Source organism: Pinus tabuliformis, chromosome 3_2 (assembly GCF_031772625.1).
Source record: "Pinus tabuliformis cultivar Carrire ecotype Pingquan chromosome 3_2, CPIR1, whole genome shotgun sequence".
NCBI lineage: Eukaryota > Viridiplantae > Streptophyta > Pinopsida > Pinales > Pinaceae > Pinus > Pinus tabuliformis.
In genome coordinates, this window is record NC_142302.1 from 109,776,961 (window position 1) to 109,797,994 (window position 21,034).

Genomic DNA, 21,034 nt, shown 5'->3' on the forward strand with positions numbered 1-21,034 from the left:
TTAGCATACTTGTTTGCTTCCCTGTTGAAGTCTTTTATGGCATGAAAATTTGCTTTAGATGGTATATCTTCCACATTTTTGCTAATTCTTTTATGATGTTTTCCATAGGTTTCTCCTTTGGGAGGGAGCCTTTGATGAGATTCTCTCATAATAGTAAGTGTGTCCCCCTGTTATTATTTGGCTAACAAAAGTCCGTGGTAGAGGCCATATATTTTTGCTTGATCATTTTTCATATAACCAAGACCCCATGATTACTTAAACTCTTTGTTCCATAGAATAGAAAGAAAATATATATATTTATATATATATATATATATATCTATAGAGAGAGAGAGAGAGAGAGAGAGATGTGGAATTTATATAAATATAAATAATATTATTAAGAATTAGTCAACTCAAGATTTACCAAGTGTTTAGAAGAATCAAATTAATCAAATTTATAGAGGTGTATATCTTTTCTAATTTTTACACTAAAAAAAAATTATATGAAAATTTGAAACAAATCTAGAATTAAAATGAATCTATAATACTGATAGATAAAATCCAAAGTATGAATCAAACATTGTCACCCTAGTCACCCTCAATTATCACCTGAATTGTAGTCTATAGAAGTGTCCTCAGTGCCGGACTTGGGCCAAGTCCCTTGGAAGGGGGCGCTTGAGAGGGTGACAACCCCGTTGGGCTGGGACCCTACTGCATCACGAGGCGTTGTCTACAAGTCGGGGTTGTTTGGGAATGCAACCCTAATTGGTTGGTAAATTTCGTCCAAGGCTAAATATGGACGAGAGACCGATAGTGAACAAGTACCGTGAGGGAAAGTAGAAAAGGACTTTGAAAAGAGAGTTAAAGAGTGCTTGAAATTACCGGGAGAGAAGCAGATGGAGGTTGTCGATGCATCTTGGTCGGATGTGGAACGGAACAGGCTAGTCCACCGCTCGACTTAAGGAGAAAACCAACACGGGTTGCTGCATTGTCACAAGCGTGGGTGGATTACTACCTGTCAGTTTGCCATTGCAGTTGTCGAGGAATGAAGTGTGCGCCCTTGTGGCAGGCCATGTGCACCTGTGTGCTTGTGGTGTTGGTTGGCAGGCTTTCCATTCGACCCGTCTTGAAACACATACCAAGGAGTCTAACATGTGTGAGAGTCAATGGGTTTGAAAACCTACGAGGTGCAGGGAAGCTAACGTATGAGATCCCCTCTCTGGGGGGTGCAACATTGACTGACCTTGAGCTTATGCGAAGGGTTTGAGTGCGAGCACACCTATTGGGATCTAAAAGATGGTGAACTATGCCTAAGCAAGGCGAAGCTGGAGGAAACTCGGATGGAGGCCCGTCATGATACTAACGTGCAAATCGTTCGTTTAACTTGGGTATAGGGGCGAAAGACTAATTGAGCTATATAGTAGCTAGTTTCCTCTAAAGTTTCCCTCTACTATTTTTTTAAGTAAATAATGACGCCGAAGGTGTTCTCTCTATGGGCTTTTGATTTGCAAACACGGTTCATTGCAGCAAATCAGAATGTCTAGTTTTCATCTTTCTTCGTTGAGTAAGAAAGTTACGCGTGGAAGCTAGATATTCCCATAATGATCCATTGACCATGTAGTCACACACAAGAACTGTTACCTCATTCCTTCCATCATGCTCCAATTATGAGGTCATCGTGATGCATGATGTTTCAGTGACAGGCGTGCTTCAAAGATTTGATCTTGTGCATTAGACTGCGATATCCATTAGCGTCCATGCGATATCCATTATCATCCATGAAGCACGATTACATCCCTAAGGAGTTGTAGGCAGTGCAGACTCCCTTTAGGAGCTATCTTCATAACATGTTGTATTTGGTTATAACATATAGGAAGAACATGAAGCTTTGGGTGCTACTCCATTATATGAGCACTCCTTTCCATGATTTATATTTTTAGTGGTAATAATCAAGTGTTAGGAGGCATATTGCTTTGAGACTAGGAATTCAAGTCGAAAAAATCAAACACTAATTGAACCTGTGAGCTCGTTGTGAGCCCACAGGCAACCCTTTCTCTGGAAAATAAAACAAGATTCGAACCTTGTACCAAGCAGGGGCTCGTCATTGTGAGCTCGTAGGCAACTCTTCCTCTAGAAAAGAAAACGAGATTCGAACCTTGTACCAGGCAGGGGCTGACGACAATTCACTTCGAGACAAGGAGAAATGGATCATAGACCCATAAATGTAAATTTCATATTGGAACTCAATAAGATTTATCAATGAATATGAGTTGTTGGGCGCACATGGTTTTGAATGTGAACCAATATAATTTAATTGCTTGTGTGTCGTGTCAAAATTCATATTCGGGGCTTAATTATCTGGATATTTCTAACTTCTCAAGAATTTAGAAATCACCATTGATGTATCGCACTTAGACCGGGTCGTCCATACAAAAATGTGCTCTAAGCTCCAAACCAACAAGGATGTGGTGACGGGCTGCTTAGAACATCTATTCCTCTTCCACTGCCAATTGACAAGGATGTGGTGAAGAGTTGCCTAGAACATCTATTTTTCTTCCACTAGCAATACAATTTGATCATACCACAATGGTCAGATTCTTTGCAGATTGGCCTCCTCAGACACTTCACTGGTTTGTAATCTTCTCTATGATATTTAAATATTTCATGCTAAAGTAATTTTCTCATAGAGAAAATTACTCATTATCTCTGAGTAGTTTTGGGATTTTCTCATAGTTTTTTGGGAGATTGCTATAGTTATTCATTTGGTATTTTAACCATGGCAGTGAGTAGGATATTCACAAATGCACAAAATAACAACCAATCCTATCATATCCTCTAAAGCCTCTCTAAATAAAACCTATAATCTCAATGTTCCTTGCAAATTTTTTATTGAAATAAAGCTACAACTTAAATATTTGGCTTTATTACGACATTATAGAAAGGAAGCAAAAAATTCAGTTATTTTACTATTTCTTACAAGCACGAAAATATAGACAATCTATGTAATCTCTTTTCAAGAGGCTTTAAAGATCTCACTAAGCATATAATCCACATATGTTTTTTCCAGGTTTCTCTACAAATTAGTCAATGCGTACCTGGAAACATATTATGCAAAGCAAACAATCTCTGCACTCATTTTCTGGATTTCACATAAATTTGTGACAAATAGCCAATACGTGTTGTTATTATGAAAGATAGCCTTCTATCCAAATGCTTATTGTGCAAAGAAATCAATCACATAATGCGCTCTTTGTCTTATTTTTTCTTATCTTGCTTGGCAAAACAACCAATCTGCAGTCATTTTCCATTTTTTCTTTGGCGTTAATCTCTTTATCCCCTTTGGATATTGTTGGGAGTATCAAGTGGAAATAAAGATAACAATAGCTACTTGTATTTTTTTATGCTGAAGCTGATCATCATTGCACGTAGTAGACCGGAGAAACAAACTTTCAATGAGAACACTTCTCTATAATCAATGACTACGACTTCACAATAAAATTACAACTTTAATTTAATTTTAAAATGATAATGAATTAAATGTTTGCATTTCTAAGGAATAATAATAAAACAAGTGTAATATGCAACATTGCTGCTAAGTACCTGCCTCTTATGCAAAAAGTAGTTGATACTAAAAGTTATTGTAAATAAGATAAAAAGAATAGTACTACTATATAAAAAATGTCTATATTTAAAGCGATTGTTTAATATATTTTTCTAAGTAAATTAGTATGTGGAGTAACAAAGTTATTTTTATACAATCTATGTTAAATGGAATGAGAAGCAAATACTAGAGTTATACACATTATTGTTTTAACATTGTATGAAGCATGCATCCATGTTTTAACTATAAAAAATACACGTCCATACGTCATAACATATACAATGTACATCAATGTATATGATAAATGTGGTGCAACAATGTGTATTATTTATTTAATTTTCTAGTGCTTTCCATATACAAAATGTCCGTAAAAGAAATGTGTATATTTTGAACGCCACAATGATTATATATATATCCTTTTTCCATTACCACAATGTACCAAAAATGTGAAATAATATCATTGTAATTTTGAGAATTTTTTTACACCACACAACTTCAAAAGCTTAAAAAATCTAAATAGATGTTCCCTCTCAAAAAAAATAATGTATTGAAAAGTTAAAAAAAATTGCATTGAAAAGTTAAAGTAAGATAAAATCAACTTTAATTTTCGTCATGATAGAAATAATATTACTCGCGTGTAAAAAATTCACTAGAAATATGCCCAAAAAAACAAAAAATTTGAATAATTAAACTAAATAATTGTCATATACATCTTCTCAACATTAATATTAAATATTATAAATAAAATTATTTTTACAAAATATATAAAAATAAATAAAACCACTATAAACTTATTAAAACAAAAAATTAATATATTACACTTGTTTGATATTAACAATTGCATTCCGTTAATAATCATGAAATGGCTTCTCCAATCTAAACGTGCTTACTGAAATCTAGATACACTTACCATTTCTGTGAAGTTCTTGAATGTTATGAAACCAGCTCACAAAAAGATAGAAAAGAGAGATAAACGCCTTAGAATTCAGCCTCTTCGAGGGGGAAACCTCCTTTACATTACAAAAATGAACAATTCTTGGATGATACAAATGACAAGACCTCCTTTCTATATATAGGACTCTAAGGGGTCATAATATAATCAGAGCTGAAGGGCACAACAATAACAATAGTGGGCTTCTATGGGTCACAATAATAACAATATGGGTACTACATGAGCACAACGACATAATAAGGGGGTTGCACTAATAACAATAAAGGTTACAATAGTAGTATAGGGACCTAACATGCCCCTCCCCTTCAAAAAGTGTTGTCCTCAACGCTTGAGTAGTTATGGATGCTTTTGTATAACATTATCATCCTTCCATGTGGAAACTTTAGCAGGTATGTTCTTCCACTTGATGAGATACTCTGAAATTGATCGATTTCGTAGCTGTCAATTTCTCGGTTCTGTGACTGCTTCAGGTTCCAATATGATTTTCCTTTCTTATCGAGTTCTCGCAATATTGTTTGAACTAGGATCTTCTACAACTTTTGAATGAGTTCCCACCCTGCTTTGTCATTCTTCCATTCATCCCTTGCTTCATTTATCAAATTTGGTTGGATAATTATACGAACCTCTAGCATTTCAGCAACCATACGTTCAATTTCACTCCTTTGGGCATATGGATATCTGTAAGGCCTGGTGTTTGGAGGAACACTTCCTTGAATCAAGTGAATAGCATGATCATGATCACGAATAGGTGGGAGGCCTTTGGGAGTCTCAAATACCTTGGAATGATTATCCAAGACTTTTTGGAGATCTGGAGAAATAGATGATTTCGATGTGGGAACCTCTAGCGAACAGAATTGTGCAATTACGCCTCTTTTGTTCTTTCTTTAGAAGCTTTGTCATTCTGTTAGAGATGATTATCTTTCCCGGTTTCCCTGTGATACCCCTTAATTCAACTTCCTTTCCTTCCGAAGAAAATTTCATCAAAAGTTTTTGAAAATTAAAAGCTATTGTACCCAAAGATTGTAGCCATTGGATTCCTAGTACAACATCAACACCACCCATTGTAATGGAAAGCATTGGGCTATTCAATACATATTCTCCCATGGATAGCTTGATATTATGGCACTTTCCAGAGCAATTTATGGTTCCTCCACTTGCAATCATCACTTGACACTCTGGTGTTGGATATAGGAAGCAATTCAATTCCTTGGCTATCTTACAATGAATAAAATTATGGGTACTGCCCGAATCAATCGACACTATTACCTTTTTCTTCTTGATATTTCCTTCTATCTTGATAGTTTAAAGAGTGGTAATTTTGGCTAATGCATTACAAGATATTGTCAGATTCATTTCTTGATGCTCGATGTGATCTTTCGCTTCTTGAACCTTTTTCTTCTTGATGTGTCCTTCTATCTTGAGAGTTTGAGGAGTGGTAATTATTGCCAATGCTTTACAAGATATGGTCAGATTCATTTCTTCTCTCTCTGAGGTTGGTTCTTGGTGTATATCCTCTTATTTTGATGTTTCTTGATGCTTTTCTTCCTCCTCTTCACAATCTATGTAAAATAATTTATTCTCAGCACACTTACGACCTTTACTGTATTTGCTATCATAACTGTACCAAAGCCCTTTTTCTCTTTTTTCTTTCAATTATTGTCATGTAAATCTTGTAGGTTGTGGAAGGCTAGGAGAAAAAACACTTCCATAATTATAGTTGTGAGTGGTAGGATTCCTTGTTTCCATAATTCCGCTTTCAATTTTTCTTGCCAACCTGAATGCCTTCTCCAATGAATTAGGTTCCCAAAGACGAGCCTCATGTTGAATGTATCCTTTAAAGTCCCTATGAAGACATCAATCCGTTGCTTTTCTGGAATATCATTTACCCTTATATTCAATTTTTGGAAATTCTCAATGTGCTCTGCCATTGAACCCTTTTGTTTGAGATTTATCAATTGGCTAAAGAAAGTGTTACTCTTTGTGTCCTCATAATGTGCTATCATTTCTTCCGTGAAAATTGACCAAGGGACAAGTGATTTACGAGGACAAAGCCATTTATTCCATAAAAAATGATTCGGTTCTAAATAAAAAGATGCGATACGTACCTTTTGTAACAGTTGTACACCATGTAGATCAAAATATTACTCCATTTGTAGTATCCAATTTACCAGATCCTTGCCATCAAACTTCCTCATATCATTTTTTCTTGATTTTAGGAGCTCGATCTTGAATCTTCTGTATCTTTGTAATTTCATATCTCCAAGGTCTAAAATTGCGCCTTGTGGTAGACCTTCGAGTCCTCTTTCTAACCCCATAATTCTGATCAAGATTGAATTCTCCAAGGAAGAGTTATGTGAAATCTCCCACGATGACCTGATTATAGATTGGTTCAGTAGAGAAAAATTGTATGAAGTGCCACATATCATTGTTTCGACCTTAGGACCTGAAATCGATACAAAAAAAAACTACAGTCCGTCTTATTTCTGTAACTTTTTACGAAATTTCAATCTGATGCTCAGAGAGAAAGTTATGACAATTTTCCCAAGGTCACCTCTTTGAGATGTAATTCGGGAGCCTGCAGAAACCCTAAATGCCTTGGACTGTATCTCTGAAAATATAGTGAAACAAGATTTGAAATTCGGGCCCAAGCTTCACCAAGTTTTCGGCTCAAATGGGTTTTAATTCAGAGTCTGAAACTTCGTAGAAAACAATTATAGCGAAAATTCCACAATGACTTGTTTGAGATGGAATTCTGGAGCTTGCAAAAACCCTAACTTCGTCATATGAGATCTCTGAAAATATAGCGAGACAAGCTCTGAAAATCAGACCCGAGGTTCAGCAAGATTTCTTCTCAAATGGGTTTTTTTAGCTTCTGAAATGTCGCAGAAAAAAGTTATAGCGAAAATTCCACGATGACCTGTTTGGAGCAGCGAAACCCTACAATCCAAAGCTCTGATACCAAATGCTATGAAACCAGATCACAAAATAGAAGAAAAGAGAGATCAATGCCTTCAAAATAAGCCTCTTCGAGGGGGCAACCTCCTTTACATTACACAAATGAACAATGCTTGGATGATACAAATGACAAGACCTCCTTTCTATATATAGGAATCTAAGGGGTCATAATATAATCAGAGCCGACATAACAATAATAATGTAAGGGCACAACAATAACAATAATGGGATTCTATGGGGCACAATAATAACAATATGGGGACTACATGGGCACAAAAATATAATAATGTGGTTGCGCTAATAATAATAAGGGGTTACACTAGTAGTATAAGGACCTAACAATGAATCCACGATGTGATGTAAAGTTCTCATATTTCGTGGCAGCTACTTGATACGGGCTGATGGGTGTACATTCAATATCGAGTTTGTTACTTCTCTACCTCTCAAACCAAGTTCAATAACTGATTTTTTTAGGAATATTAAATAAATAAAATAAAATTCCCTCCAAGACGTTCGATTATTAAGCATCACAGTGATCTTAAAACTAAAACAATATATCGGAGGCATAACATTTCGTAAATGAAAATAAAATCCGAGGCTAGCATTTCAGTGTGGAACAAGGCAGCAAGGAATGGCAAAGGGCATGGGGCATCATGGTTTTAGTGAGGGAGAAAGAAGGTCGTCTCATTCAGGTAGAAAAAGAAGACTCAAATAAGCAATTCATTTGGTTTAAAATATCAAAAAACGGAAATCACATCAGAATTGCAACATGCTATCTTGCGCTGCAAGTTTAAAAAATCTACAAGGGTAGAGGGCTTGACCACAAAGATCCATTTGCAGCCTTAAAAGCATATATTGCAACATATTCTCACCTAGGTGAAGTCCTTATAGTGGGTGATTTCAATGCTAGGACTACAAGTGAGCAAGCTAACATTCTTTGTTGTAAAGAAGATTACGACCCTATTTGGCTTACAAAAGAGAGTAATCATCAGTGGGAAAGAATTTCAGAGGACAAGGGTTGCAATCTCTTTGGTGAATAATTGCTTACTCTATGTGGGGCCTTTGATTTAGTCATTTGTAATGGCTTGACTAGATGGGCAAAGTCCGGTAATTTCACTTGCAATACTTACAATGGAGCAAGTGTAGTAGATTATGTAATTTGCTCACATGGTTTGTGTGAGAAAATGGAGGAAGTTTTGATTGGAGATCAGCTATGGGACTTAAAATCCGATCACAAGCCAATTTATTTAAGTTTCTCTTGGAGTGGAAAGAAACAATTAGAGTAAAACATTCAGTGTGTTCAACAAAATCTCCCATAGGACAAAATTCTTTTGACTCTAGAAAATTGTAATACCTTAAAAATGACGCTAGAGAGGCTCTTCGAGAAGGACAAAATCACAATTCATGGCCTTCATAGTCATGAATTAACACATTTAATTCAACACGCACTTGCAGAGTGCAAAAGAGCAAAAAATAAGAAGTCTTAAACAAATTGATTTCCGATTAATGCTTGGTTTGACGAGGAATGCAAAAAGGCAAGGAGAATGTGGAAAGAGTCAAACATGGATAACATAAAGCTCAAAGCTTACAAGCAATTATTAAGCAAGAAAAATGTCGATTTCATGGTTTCAAGTAGGGAAGAACTATCTTCCTTGAGATAAATAATCCCAAATTATTTTGGAAGGAGCTCCAACTGAGAAAGATACAAACTGGAAATAGTATTACAACTTCTAAATGGTTTGACTATGCAAGACAACTCTATGAGCATGATCCCAAGGTTGACCCTCCCCCCTTGGTCAACATTGATACTGAACTTTTCACGGTGCAAGAGGTAGAGATGGGTATCAAGAAGTTGGGTGTTGGAAAAGCAAAAGACTTAGCCGAACTCCAAGCAAAATATCTAAAGTGGGGCTCAAAGATCCTTTCACCTCACATTACAAAAAATTTCAATAACATCATACAACAAGGGCTCCCCAGAGATTGGACAACTAGTCTGGAAATACCTCTTTTCAAGAGCGGTGACGTCAATAATCCCTCCAATTATTGGCCCATCATGATAAACCCTTTGTTTGCAAAGCTATTTGGAAGCATGCTAGAAAATAAAATTTGCAAGTGGGCTGAAGAAAGAGATAAGCGTGTTAAAGGGTAAGCAAGTTTTAGACCTAAACATTCCACAGTTGATCATTGTATAACTTTAAGGCACATCATTAAAAAAGTTTGGGAGAAAAAGGAATAAGTCTTTTGTTGCTTTGTTGATTTTAGAAAAGTGTTTGACATGGTTCCTAGGGATAAGCTTTGGCATAGAATGAAGGAACTTGGGGTTCCTAAACATTTGAGAGAAGTTGTGCATAGGCTATATGAAGAAGTGAAAGTCAAAATTAGAACTTCAACAGGCATTTCTGAAACTTTTAGAAGCGATATCGAGGTCAAGCAGGGTTGCCCAATGTCTCTTACCTTTTTGGTTTATATATCAACAAGCTTGAGGAGTGGTTAAATTCGCAAGGGGGTGATGGTATCTATTTGGGCAAGTTTGTTATAAGGCTTCTTTTTTATGCAGATGACCTTATTTTGATTGCTAAATCGACTCTTGGTTTGCAAGAGCACTTATTATCCCTTAAGCCATTTTCCAGAAGTGTGGGGATGCAAGTCAATATTAGCAAAACGAAAGTAGTGGTTTTCTCTAAAAAAAGAAAACATAACCAGCATAAGTTCTACTTTGAATCTGGAAGAAGTTGCGGATTACAAATACCTCATAATTGACTTCAACAAAAATCTAAGTTGGGATGGTTGTAGAAAGAAAAGAACTTTTGGGGGTTGGAAAGCATTTTATGCTTTTCAAAATAGGTGTAGAGAGGCAAAGTTATGGGATTGGAAAACCACTCAAACTCTTTTTGGGCTTCTAGTGATTCTGGTCATTCTCTATGGTTATGAACTATGGGCCAACAATACATCCAACATGCAGTGGAGACAAATTGAGAAAAATTAGAAGTGTTTGATTACAAACAAATTCAAGATTAAAAGTGCAGTTCCCTATGTTATCTTGTTAAGTGAAGCATGGGCTACTCATATTGAAGCAATTGCTATGGTGCGAGTCATAAGGTATTTAAAAAAAATTGAGCAAATGGAATAGGGTAGATGGACTAAGGCTGTCTTTAATGACAAATTGTGCAAAAAAAAAAAAAAACTAAAAAAACTTGGATGCAAGAAAATAACAAATGGTTTGGTAAATGGGGTATTTGCTTGAACATGTGTCCCATAAACAACAAAGAGACAAAAGCTTTTGTTATGGATAAGTTCCACAAGCATAATTGGGATAAGGAGCTAGGAAGAAAGAAAAAGTACTATATTGAAATGTTTAATCCTACTCATAGTCATCCATAGAGACCAATATCTCTTGGAGAGCCAAAATTCTTATTGCTCAGTTAAGGACTACTTCTCATCAACTCCATTGTGAAACAGGGCACTGGAAAAGGCCAAAAGAAGTGTGGGAGGAAAGAGTATGCATTTTTTGTTCTTCCAGAAAAGTGGAAATAGAAAAACATTTCATTTTAGAATGTGAGGCCTTCAAAGACAAGAAGGAAAGTTATGCAAATATGCTCGCAGCTAGCTCTTGGGATAATTTATTTAGCGAGGGGTTTGTCGAGAAGCTGAGAGCATTTATTGTGAAACTTCACAGAAAAAGGGTCAAATACATCAAGCAGATGAAAAAGCAATCTGTCCCATAGGCTATCTTTAGCCTCGTGGACGTTAAAATAATTTATTTCTTTCTTTCTTCTTTCTTTCATAAATGAAAATGAAAAAGGCATAGTGTGGGATTTGTTTTCATAGTTCATCAAAGTACGAGGCATAACGTGGCATTTTCTTTTCATAATTCACAAAGTACCAAGCATAGCGTGGCATTTTCTCATAATTTGTCAAAGTACGAGGCAAAGCATTTCGCAGGTGAAAATAAATAATTGTACAACACCATGCTAATTAAATCACTGAACCTGAGTACAACACCATGCCTCAAGTTCATGTCCACCAAAACGATATATTATTTGGACCAAAATGGTCATAGTACGACAACGGATAGGGCGTAAATTATAGGACAAATGTCTTTTTTATACATTTTTTTCAAATTTATATTTTATAAATTAGTTTTCTATCTGACAATTCTGAAATAAACCCCCATAAAAATTGCGTTTTCAATAATCTACACCCATAAAAAAAAATGAGATTTTTAAATTTAAAATTTTCTAAAAATAATTTTAATTTTAAGAAAATTCATTTTAATATGATAATTTTAATAAACTTTATAGAATTTTTTGAAAACAAAAAAAGTCAAGAAAATTTGACGAGAAACCAATTTCAATATAAACCTGCCTATCAGTAGGTATAAAAATAATAGGATAAAGACGCAGGAGTTTAACCCAGGGATCGCAGATCATGTGATGATTTGTCATAAAGTATTTAGAACGAGGGTGACTCTCTTGAGACTCAAATTATTTTTCACTATAATGTTTGTGTTGCATCGATCCATTCATCATCAATCAAATAATTAAGTTCATTGTAATAATAATTAATTTTTGTTGTTTTTTTCTACCACGATAGTGCTAACATTGGGTTTTGATAATAAATGAACCTTTTGTCTCACCTCGATGTACTCACATAACACTACATGCAAGTAAAACTAGCAATTGTCCCAAAAGGTACAAAGAGAGGCTGATAGGATTATTAAATTGGAATTGTTGAATTTTTCTAGAAGAGATGTTGGTTCAAGCAGCTCGGTAGCCTGCACTGTCGGGACTCTTCCGGTAAACCCTGACAGCGATTCTGCTTTTGTGAAAAATTAAAATTTGCACCAGTAAACGTCACAGATATACCTATACAGCTGGATTGTTGATTGATATCTTTGGACATGCTCGATTAATGAATAATTTAGGGTATAATCTATTCCGTAAACAAAGGATCAAAGGGGGAAGGGGTGGGCTTTGTGTACTGGATCAAGCCTCTGAGATTCATGGGAGCAACGAAGGAAGAATCCCCGCCCAAAACCTCCTCTGCAATCATCCACTGCACTCTCTCGGTTGGATGAAATCTGTCCCAGTAAACATATTCCTTGGGGTCCTTGGAGATTGAGCACCCTGGATCCAACCCACAGCCTACACGGCCATTGTATGGACCATCTCCACAGCACACCGAAACCGTATCACTAAAACCTGCATACCCATTCATATATCATCAGTTCATCATAAACATATGTAAAAAAAAAGTTTCAGAGAAGATAATTTTGGGGAAAATTTAATGGATTTAACCAGTTAAATGTTCGTTACGATTTTTTTTGGGAAAAATAACATTATCAAACTATCCGGTGTAATTCATTGTAAAAAATGTCCTCTAGAATCCCTAAAACTATTTTATATATTCATTGTTGTCCAATGATAATTACCTAATGCCTTTCCATTGTTAATTAGGTTGAGCATGAAATCGTAGTTATTCACATAGATGAACATTTCTAAATTTTCTGAGCTAATAAATCGCCTAACCTCAACAAATTCTGGAATAAGGCATACTCATATGCTTATAAATTTATTAAAAATGCTATCCATAATATGTCTTAGAATTCACATAAAATCTCCCAAAAAAATTGGTACTGATACTTCCCAGCAAATAGTTTTTATAAACAGGGCCTGCACTAATACTCACCAGCAAATAGTTTTCATAAGCTTCTAATAGTGACTCCACAAACAGTTGAGGGCCAACGGTCGCCTGCAGAGACTCGTTCACCATGTAATTCCCTGCAATATCTTTGGCTCCAACGTTGATTGCAAGAACAACATTAGACAGAAAATATTTTGCGGAATAACCAGAATCATTCCACAGCATATGAAAGAAATTTCTGAACTCCTTCACTTGGCGCTCAAAGGGAACGATGTTCTGGAGAAAATTTTATCAAAACTTCATATAATCAGAAACGATCATCCTAAAAAGGCAAGAAAAGGCATATACTGCAATCTTTAAATAAAACCCAATGTCAAAATGAATGAATTGTTACCAGGTGTTGAAGAGTGGAATCAAGCAAGCCACTTCCAGCAGAAGCAAAATTAGCACCATGAGAGATATCCAAATACACTTTAGGTTGAAACCAGGGAGCAGGAAAGGGTAACCCTAAACCAGAGGTTGCGAATCCAAGATCATAATATTAATTTAAGAGAAGAGGGATTTGTGAGAAGAGTAATTTTGTTCTTCCATATACAGATTACTCGCATCAAATTTTTTTAGTCAAATTGATCGCAAAAACTGAGATATGAGTAATCCGGAAAAATATTAAATTTATATATGAGAAAACATAAAATATACAGGTAGCCATGTCAGTGCCAGAATGTTGTTGAGCTATCTATTTTCTTTAACAAAAATACCACATAATGAAGAAGCAACTAGATTGATCATGGAACTCACCTATGAAATCGAAAAGTGTTCGGCCATTAGAGAACCAACCAGTGGGTTTCTGGAAGAAAGATTGGCCATATGGAGCAACATCATCCCGAGCCTCGATACTCGCATTCACAAAATTATTATTCCCAGCATCTGCTAATGAGTAACTCGATTTCATTTTCTGAATCCTATAGCCACCAGCATTTCCTTACTTCTTCCATTCAGTTCTCCCAACATATGATTGTCTGCATCTAAAATATTTGCAATCAAAAGGTTATACACTAAATTTTAGATAAGCATGAAGAGATTAAAATTGCTGAACCATTTCCAAAGAAATCAAGGCAAAAAGAGAAGTGATCATCAACCATTGAACTTCTCCACCCAGCGATCTGGTTGATCATTAACCACCGGAAGTCCAGGGTACAGTAACAATTTGATCGAAATAGTTTGACAGTGTCATTTGGCAGTCTTCAAGGACCTTGAGCAACAACCACCTATTGTATCGCTTGGCCAAATAAATACCGCTGCATGGAATGGACGAAGAACCAGTTGTCAACGCCATTACAATAAATTCATGAACATCTAAAGACATAGATGCATGCGCGCTAAGGCCTTTAAGAATGCATTGAACCCATACAAGAAATTGTAGGGGCTGTATGCGCTGTGCACATGCAACCTCATTAACTTTTGCATTTTTTTTTTTATTTTTTATTTTTTTGTCTAAAATCTTTGCTTTTTTTGAGCTTTTTCTTTCTATCCTTGCTTTCTTGACTTTCCGTGCTTTCTTGATTTTGATCAATGGTTGAAAGTGTCTCACCTGATCGAATGGATCAGGGTAAAAGTGTTGACGAAAAGTTGATGCATAGGAAAGGGCTATTGGCCTAACTAAATATAAGAAGCTCAACTATTTTTCTTTCTTTCTTTGTAATGCTCAGTATAAAAGAGGATAAAACACATTCAAAATTTGCATCAACATTTAAATTCTACAAATGGCAATAGTGTTAAATGAGGCCATAATATAAATAATTTAATAGGCAAGCGATTGAATGGAGGGATGAACCTACCAACAAAACAAAGAGAGATGAGGGACTTGTGGTGTCTTTTGTATGTCCCACCCCACCAAGAATAACTGCCACACTTAACTATTTGAAAAGAACGTTAAGTGCCACACTTACCTATTCTATGTCTTGTGGTACTGCCATAGGATGCTCCCTTGGAAATTATCACTGACAAGGACAATGAACAAAGAGTGGACTATGAAAAAGGCTAGTGAGTGCTCCACCCAACATTCTTGAAGCTGCATGTGTGTGGAATACAACCAATACATTGTCCACTTTTTGTAATAGGGCTAATATTTTGTGAAGTGCCATCATTGTGAACCATGGAATACTACCTTATAACACTTCCATTACAATTGCAACCCATCCTTGGACAATACCTATGCAAGGGAAAAAATAGTATTATTTAGTCTCTGTTTTCAAGTTTTGAATTCTATATTAAGCGTTGTCCCTTTGAAGACAATATAAATTGAAAGGCTAACTTTTTCTCTATGCATTGTACATGTTCATGAAGACCTGTATTTATCATTCTATGGAAGCAATGGTATCTAAAGCTTTGGTTGTACAATATCCCATTAAGCTTCCTATGATGAACTTTAATGCAATAAGGTTATTGGAAGTTTATTATAGGTTGTGCGTCGTGTCAAAATTTATATTCGAGGCTTAATTATCTGGATATTTCTAGCGTCTCAAGAATTTAAAAATTTAAATAAACGTAGTAAGTTGGGGTGTTTAGGGTTTGATACTCAAGTTTACATTGAATTTAATATGTGCTAATGGCTACACACAAACTAATATTGTTCTCAACTCATTTTTGGGCTTCTATTCATTGGTTTCATTTATGTTCTCATTATTCTCATAGTTGTTTGCGACTTAATTGTAGCAGACTTGTTTACATGTTTCCTTGCATTCACGCCTAATGCATGGGCCTTATTGCAGATTGCACAAGCATGCAACCTCTTTTACTTGATTGTTACCTTCCACATTCCGCACTCCTCCTTTCAACGTTCCTTTGCACCTCTTGATGCAATTGCTCGTATACTTTATATATCATTCCAAAAACTAAAGATTACAAAAGTAGTTTGGCACGATTGTTATTTGAATGAATGAATGAAGGGATTTTAATGACGTCCATGAGACCAAGCGGTCTAAGGGACCTAGGACTTCATCCCATCACAACTTCACACTTTTCTCTAAATCTACTCTCTTGTCATGAATCTTGACCAAGAAGTTCACAATTTTGATAAGGCTCGCTTCCTCGAACAACGTGTTCAACCAATCCACCTTCATAATGCTTTTAAACTAATTAAGAATATCCTCATAAGCCGGACAGTCCATGATGTAGTGCCATTCTGTTTCAGCCTCTCCTTTCCTACAAAAGATGTAGATTCTTTCTTCCCACTCTTCTTTTGGAATTGTCCATCTACCTGTTTCACATATGAGATGATGAGACCCGGTCCTCAACTGTGTTATTAATAATATAACCTTTCCCGTGATTTTATTTTGGCACCCAAATATATCTTCTCATCATGGGACCATGTCAGGTTGAAATCTTTGACATATATATTTTTTTTTCGACCAATGTGTTTTTCCCACATGGTAGTCCTTAATTTTTCAAGCACCCTTTTTTAACTTCCTCTTTAGAGTTAGGACAATCTTGCCACTTAATGCCCCACTTACCAAAATACTTGTCATTTTGTTTCCTCCAAGTTTTCTTCCTCTTCGTTAACTCCTCTGGAACAACTATTTTAGGCCAACGATGCTCATCCATGCCTTCAACATTTTTTAAGTAACTTAACAAGTGAAAAATCACCTCAACCTCCATCGGAAATAAACCAGCCTCAACTAGCAAGATCTCATAAGGAACTGTTGATTTGACTTTGAAACTATTAGTGATTAGGTGCTTTTGAATTCTTTCTAATTGCCTCCACTTGTGGTCTAACATACTACTCCCCCAAACTTTACATCCATAGAGTACAACTGGTGTAACCAATAACCCAAAAAGAGTTTTCTTGGTCTTCCAGTCCCATAATTCTGCTTTCCTATATCTGTTTTGTAGAAGGTAAAAGGCTCTCCATCCCCCTTGAACCCGTTTAGCTCTACATGTCTCCAAATTGAACCTGTTGTGAAAATAATTGATAGATACTTGTATTCTTCCACAATTCCCAAGGGTTTCCCCTCAAAAATAAAATTAACGTGATGCTTTTTCCTCTTCAAGGAGAAGATCATGATCTTGGTTTTGCTAATGTTTACTTGCATCACAACCTCTTCACAAAAAAACTCTAAGGCCTTCAAATGCTCTCTCAGACCTTGAGCTAATTTTTCAATTAGGATAAGGTCATTAACATACAAGAGAAGTTTCACCACATAACCTAATAACTAAATACCCTCCCCACTAGTATTGCTTAACCATTCTTCCAACGTATCAATATATAAGCCAAACAACATGGGGGAAAGAGGGAACCCCTGCTTGACCCTAATGTCACTACTAAAGCATTCACAAAATCCTTCCTTAGTTCTGATTTTATCTCTAACTTTCTCTTAGAGCTTATGCACAATTGTCCTATATTCGCTTGGAATTCTGATCTCTTCCATCATTCTCGAAAGCTTGTCTCTAGGAACAGTGTCGAAAGGTTTCTTAAAATAAACAAAGCAACAAAAGGCCTCCTCACCTTGTATGTTCCATGTTTTTTCTATGAAATGCCTAAGAGTGATACAATGATCAATGGTAGAATGTCGCGACCTAAAACCAACCTATCCTTTTGCTCTTTTACCTTCCTTTTCTGCCCAACTGCTAATTCTACGCTCCACCATGCTTCCTAATAGCTTTCCAAAAAGAGGAATAACCATATTAGTGCGTAATTGGAGGGAATATTAATGTCTCCACTCTTGTACAGGGGGATAGCAACACTAGTTGTCCATTTAGTTGGAAAACTGCTTTGTGGGATGCTGTTGAAGATCTTTTTAATAACAAGATCCAAGGTTTCAACCTCCCACTTAAAAAATTATGCTTGCAATCCATCAATGTCTTGAGCTTTACCATTTGCTAACTTTTTATACAACGCTTGACATCTTCTAATGAAAATAACTTAGCTGAATTGTTGATTATGGGAGGGCTACTTCTCTCTTGTTCTCTCTCGTATAGAAGCTTCACATACTCTAACCATTGAGTAATCGAGATATTATTATCCATTTGCTTTTCTTTTGCTGTAATTCCCTCCAAAATCTTTTGGGATTAAGTTTTGCCAGAGAAATTAATTCATTCCTTCTTGAAGTCACATGCTTTTCTTTTTTTGTTTTTATCATATTTTTGTACATTTTCACGCTTTCACTGTTTACCTCCTTTTCTTTACGTGATTTTTTTGCAGCCTTACACTCCTCATCAAACGAGGGATTGGTTGGAAAGTGTTTGAAATTCTCTTCATTAGTCGAGATCTTTTGCACACCTTTAAGGCTTTGTGGATTAAAGGGATCACCATACTGCTGCCAATGTTCTCTATTATTGCACTGTCCTCTTCACTTTCTAAGTTGACTTTTGCCACCTAAAATTGATGTTCCAAAGCAACAACAAAGAGCTCTTGATTTTCTTGATTCATAATGACTCTACCATTTGCATGAACTTTCTTCTGTCTATGTTGGTTTTTCTCTACCTGCATCCCACTTGTGTGCATGCCCAACTTAATACAGAGAGGCATATGATCCGATTTCAGCTCAATAGGACAAGCTCCAATATTGAACTCTGACAAATTAGAAATAAAGCTCTGGGAGCAAATCACATAATCCACCACACTTTGACCATTGTAAGTTTTACACATAATGTCACCAGATCTAGGCCAAGTTTTCATGCCATTGCAAATGACCATGTCATAGAGGCTACAAAAGCCTAACAATTCAACGCCAAAGGGTGAAACACTCCCTTTTCCATCTTGAGAAGACCTTTCCCACATGCGATACTCACTCTCATTTAGCCAAAGAGGATTGTTGTCCTTATTCTCATCACTACCTAACTGGAACCCTGCAACCTTCAAGCTCATGAGTTTCCATAAGAAAAATGATGTCTTTCCCTTCTGCTATGGGCCCCAAACCTGATCCTCTCCTCCATGGATAACCTCCACAATTCTAACTTACCATGTTTAGATACTCCTGTGGGGCCCCAAATCCTTATTTTTGATTTATTAAATGCTTGTTGATTTGAGCTTCCCATTTTTTAGCCATGCCCGTTTTCCTACCTCCCTTGCTGATTTCACTTTCTCCCATTCCTTCCTTCACTCTTCTTGTTGTTCAAATGTCAAGTCATCATCTAGGTAAATATGAGTACCTCTAAGCATCCCCTTATTCTTTAGAATGGCCATATTATCCCCTATACTTCTCAAAATAACTCTCACTTGTCTGCAACTTACATTTTCTATTTTCCTGCCAATCCTGTTTTCCTATTGAATATAGAATGACCATTTCAACTCTTCCTTCTCAAGCCCCTAACTAACATATATGTTCTCTCTTTCTCTCCAAAGTCCTTCAAACCTTTGATAATTACATTTGTAGCCTTGACTTGCCTGTCTTTTTCTTCTCTTACTTGCCTCTTGATTTGCTTCTCCATGATTTCCTTTTACTCGGTTGATGGTTCCTTTACCACTTGTGCCCAAGATTTAGCCTCTTCCATTTGTTGTCTTAGTTTGCTTTCTCTCAACTCCATGCTTGCCAAAGCTGATTGAAACTCTTCTATCTGTTTTGTGTTGCCAATGTTCCCTGCCTCTGAGCCTTTTTTTTCAACTACCTTGGTTTGCTCTAGTTCCTGTCTCAAAGTGATCAACTGTTGCTGCCCTCTTTCCATATTGTTTTGCAAATTTATTATCTGCTCTTTGAGAACCTTGTTTTCCCTTTCAAGTTTCTGACTACTAACATTTCTTTTATCTTTGAATCTTCATGTTGTTCCTTTGATTCAATAAGCTCAATTCTTTTTTTCATGTTCACGAGCTCGCTTACATAAAGCTTCGACAACCACAAAAGCGGAGTGGTTGTGGGGCTATATGTGTTCTTATTGCTTTCTTCTTTGTTTGTTGCTAAGTTTTCACTTTCTCCTTGCTTTAGCCTATACTCCTCTTGCTTAGACCACACCCCTTTACCTTTTACCTTATCCACCCCTTGACTTCCCTGCTCTTCCTCTAATGAGTTCATTTTGACAATGGAAGTTGCCTTGTTATTGGTTGATTTTGGTAAGATCCATGTGAGTTTTCTTCTCTATGCCTGTTTCATTTGTTTAGCTTGTCTACGCCTTAAAATCCCTCTGTATTGCTTTGCATTCACAAATATCAGTGTTTCACTTGTACCAAATGTATGAGATGGAACACACCTTGTCCCTCTTACATTCTCTGTCAAAATGTTAGGTGTAAGACCTGGAATTTGAAGAGGGTGAATCCAAGGAATGCTCCAACCTTCCTCATAAAGCCTCCTTAAAACAAAACCCAGTGCTTGGTTCTGGAAAATGTTTGATGTTTTACACCTGGTTGAGGTAAATTTCCCTAACTCTAGGTTACATGGGTGCTTGTTTTCCACCAAACCAAGTTCTTTATCTTCATTCGACCCTCTTGTCCCCATGCTTAAGATAGATAAACAAACACACTTTGTATAAAATAAAGAGAAGAAAGATGTAGGTCCAATCTATTGCTCATGGCGTGCGTGTAGAAATTGATTTCTGCCCTCCTCCTCACTGCTACTGTTACCATTTGTTACCTGCTTCGAGAACTTTGCCTATTGCTACCTACATGTTCCGGGAACTCTGGTATCCGCTACCAGATCTGGGAACTCTGCTATCTGCTACCTGCTCGTCGCTGCCTATCTATTCCAAAAACTATATATATATATATATATATATATATATAACTCTCCTATCTGCTACCTACTCAAAAATTAAAAAACAAAACAAAACAAAACAAAACAAGTATTCCAATATTGGAGCAAAATTTATATCGCGAATTAACCATAAGCTAAAAAAAAACCTCGCCCAAATTTATCATCCATCAAGAATGGGGAGATACAAAACCAAAGAAATCACGCTATATAAACACAATG

The 21,034-nt window shown here is 36.2% G+C and overlaps 1 protein-coding gene across 1 annotated transcript; it reads right to left on the minus strand.

Moving 5' to 3' along the window:
• Positions 1-12,379: 12,379 nt before the first annotated feature.
• On the minus strand, positions 12,380-12,983 carry LOC149180077 (GDSL esterase/lipase At4g28780-like). The gene is made up of 2 exons (XM_089418104.1): positions 12,922-12,983; positions 12,380-12,691 (listed from the first exon to the last, which is right to left on the minus strand). The coding sequence occupies exons 1-2, from the start codon at positions 12,953-12,955 to the stop codon at positions 12,423-12,425; spliced, it is 303 nt and encodes a 100-aa protein (XP_089274230.1). The 5' UTR covers positions 12,956-12,983; the 3' UTR covers positions 12,380-12,422.
• Positions 12,984-21,034: the final 8,051 nt, after the last annotated feature.

Excerpts from the sequence above, each read along its gene's own strand:
- LOC149180077 (XM_089418104.1), bottom strand. The coding sequence starts at position 12,955 with ATGCTCAACCTAATTAACAATGGAAAGGCATTAG. Across the intron at positions 12,692-12,921 it reads TAACAATGGAAAGGCATTAG|GTTTTAGTGATACGGTTTCG; the intron begins GTAATTATCATT and ends ATGGGTATGCAG.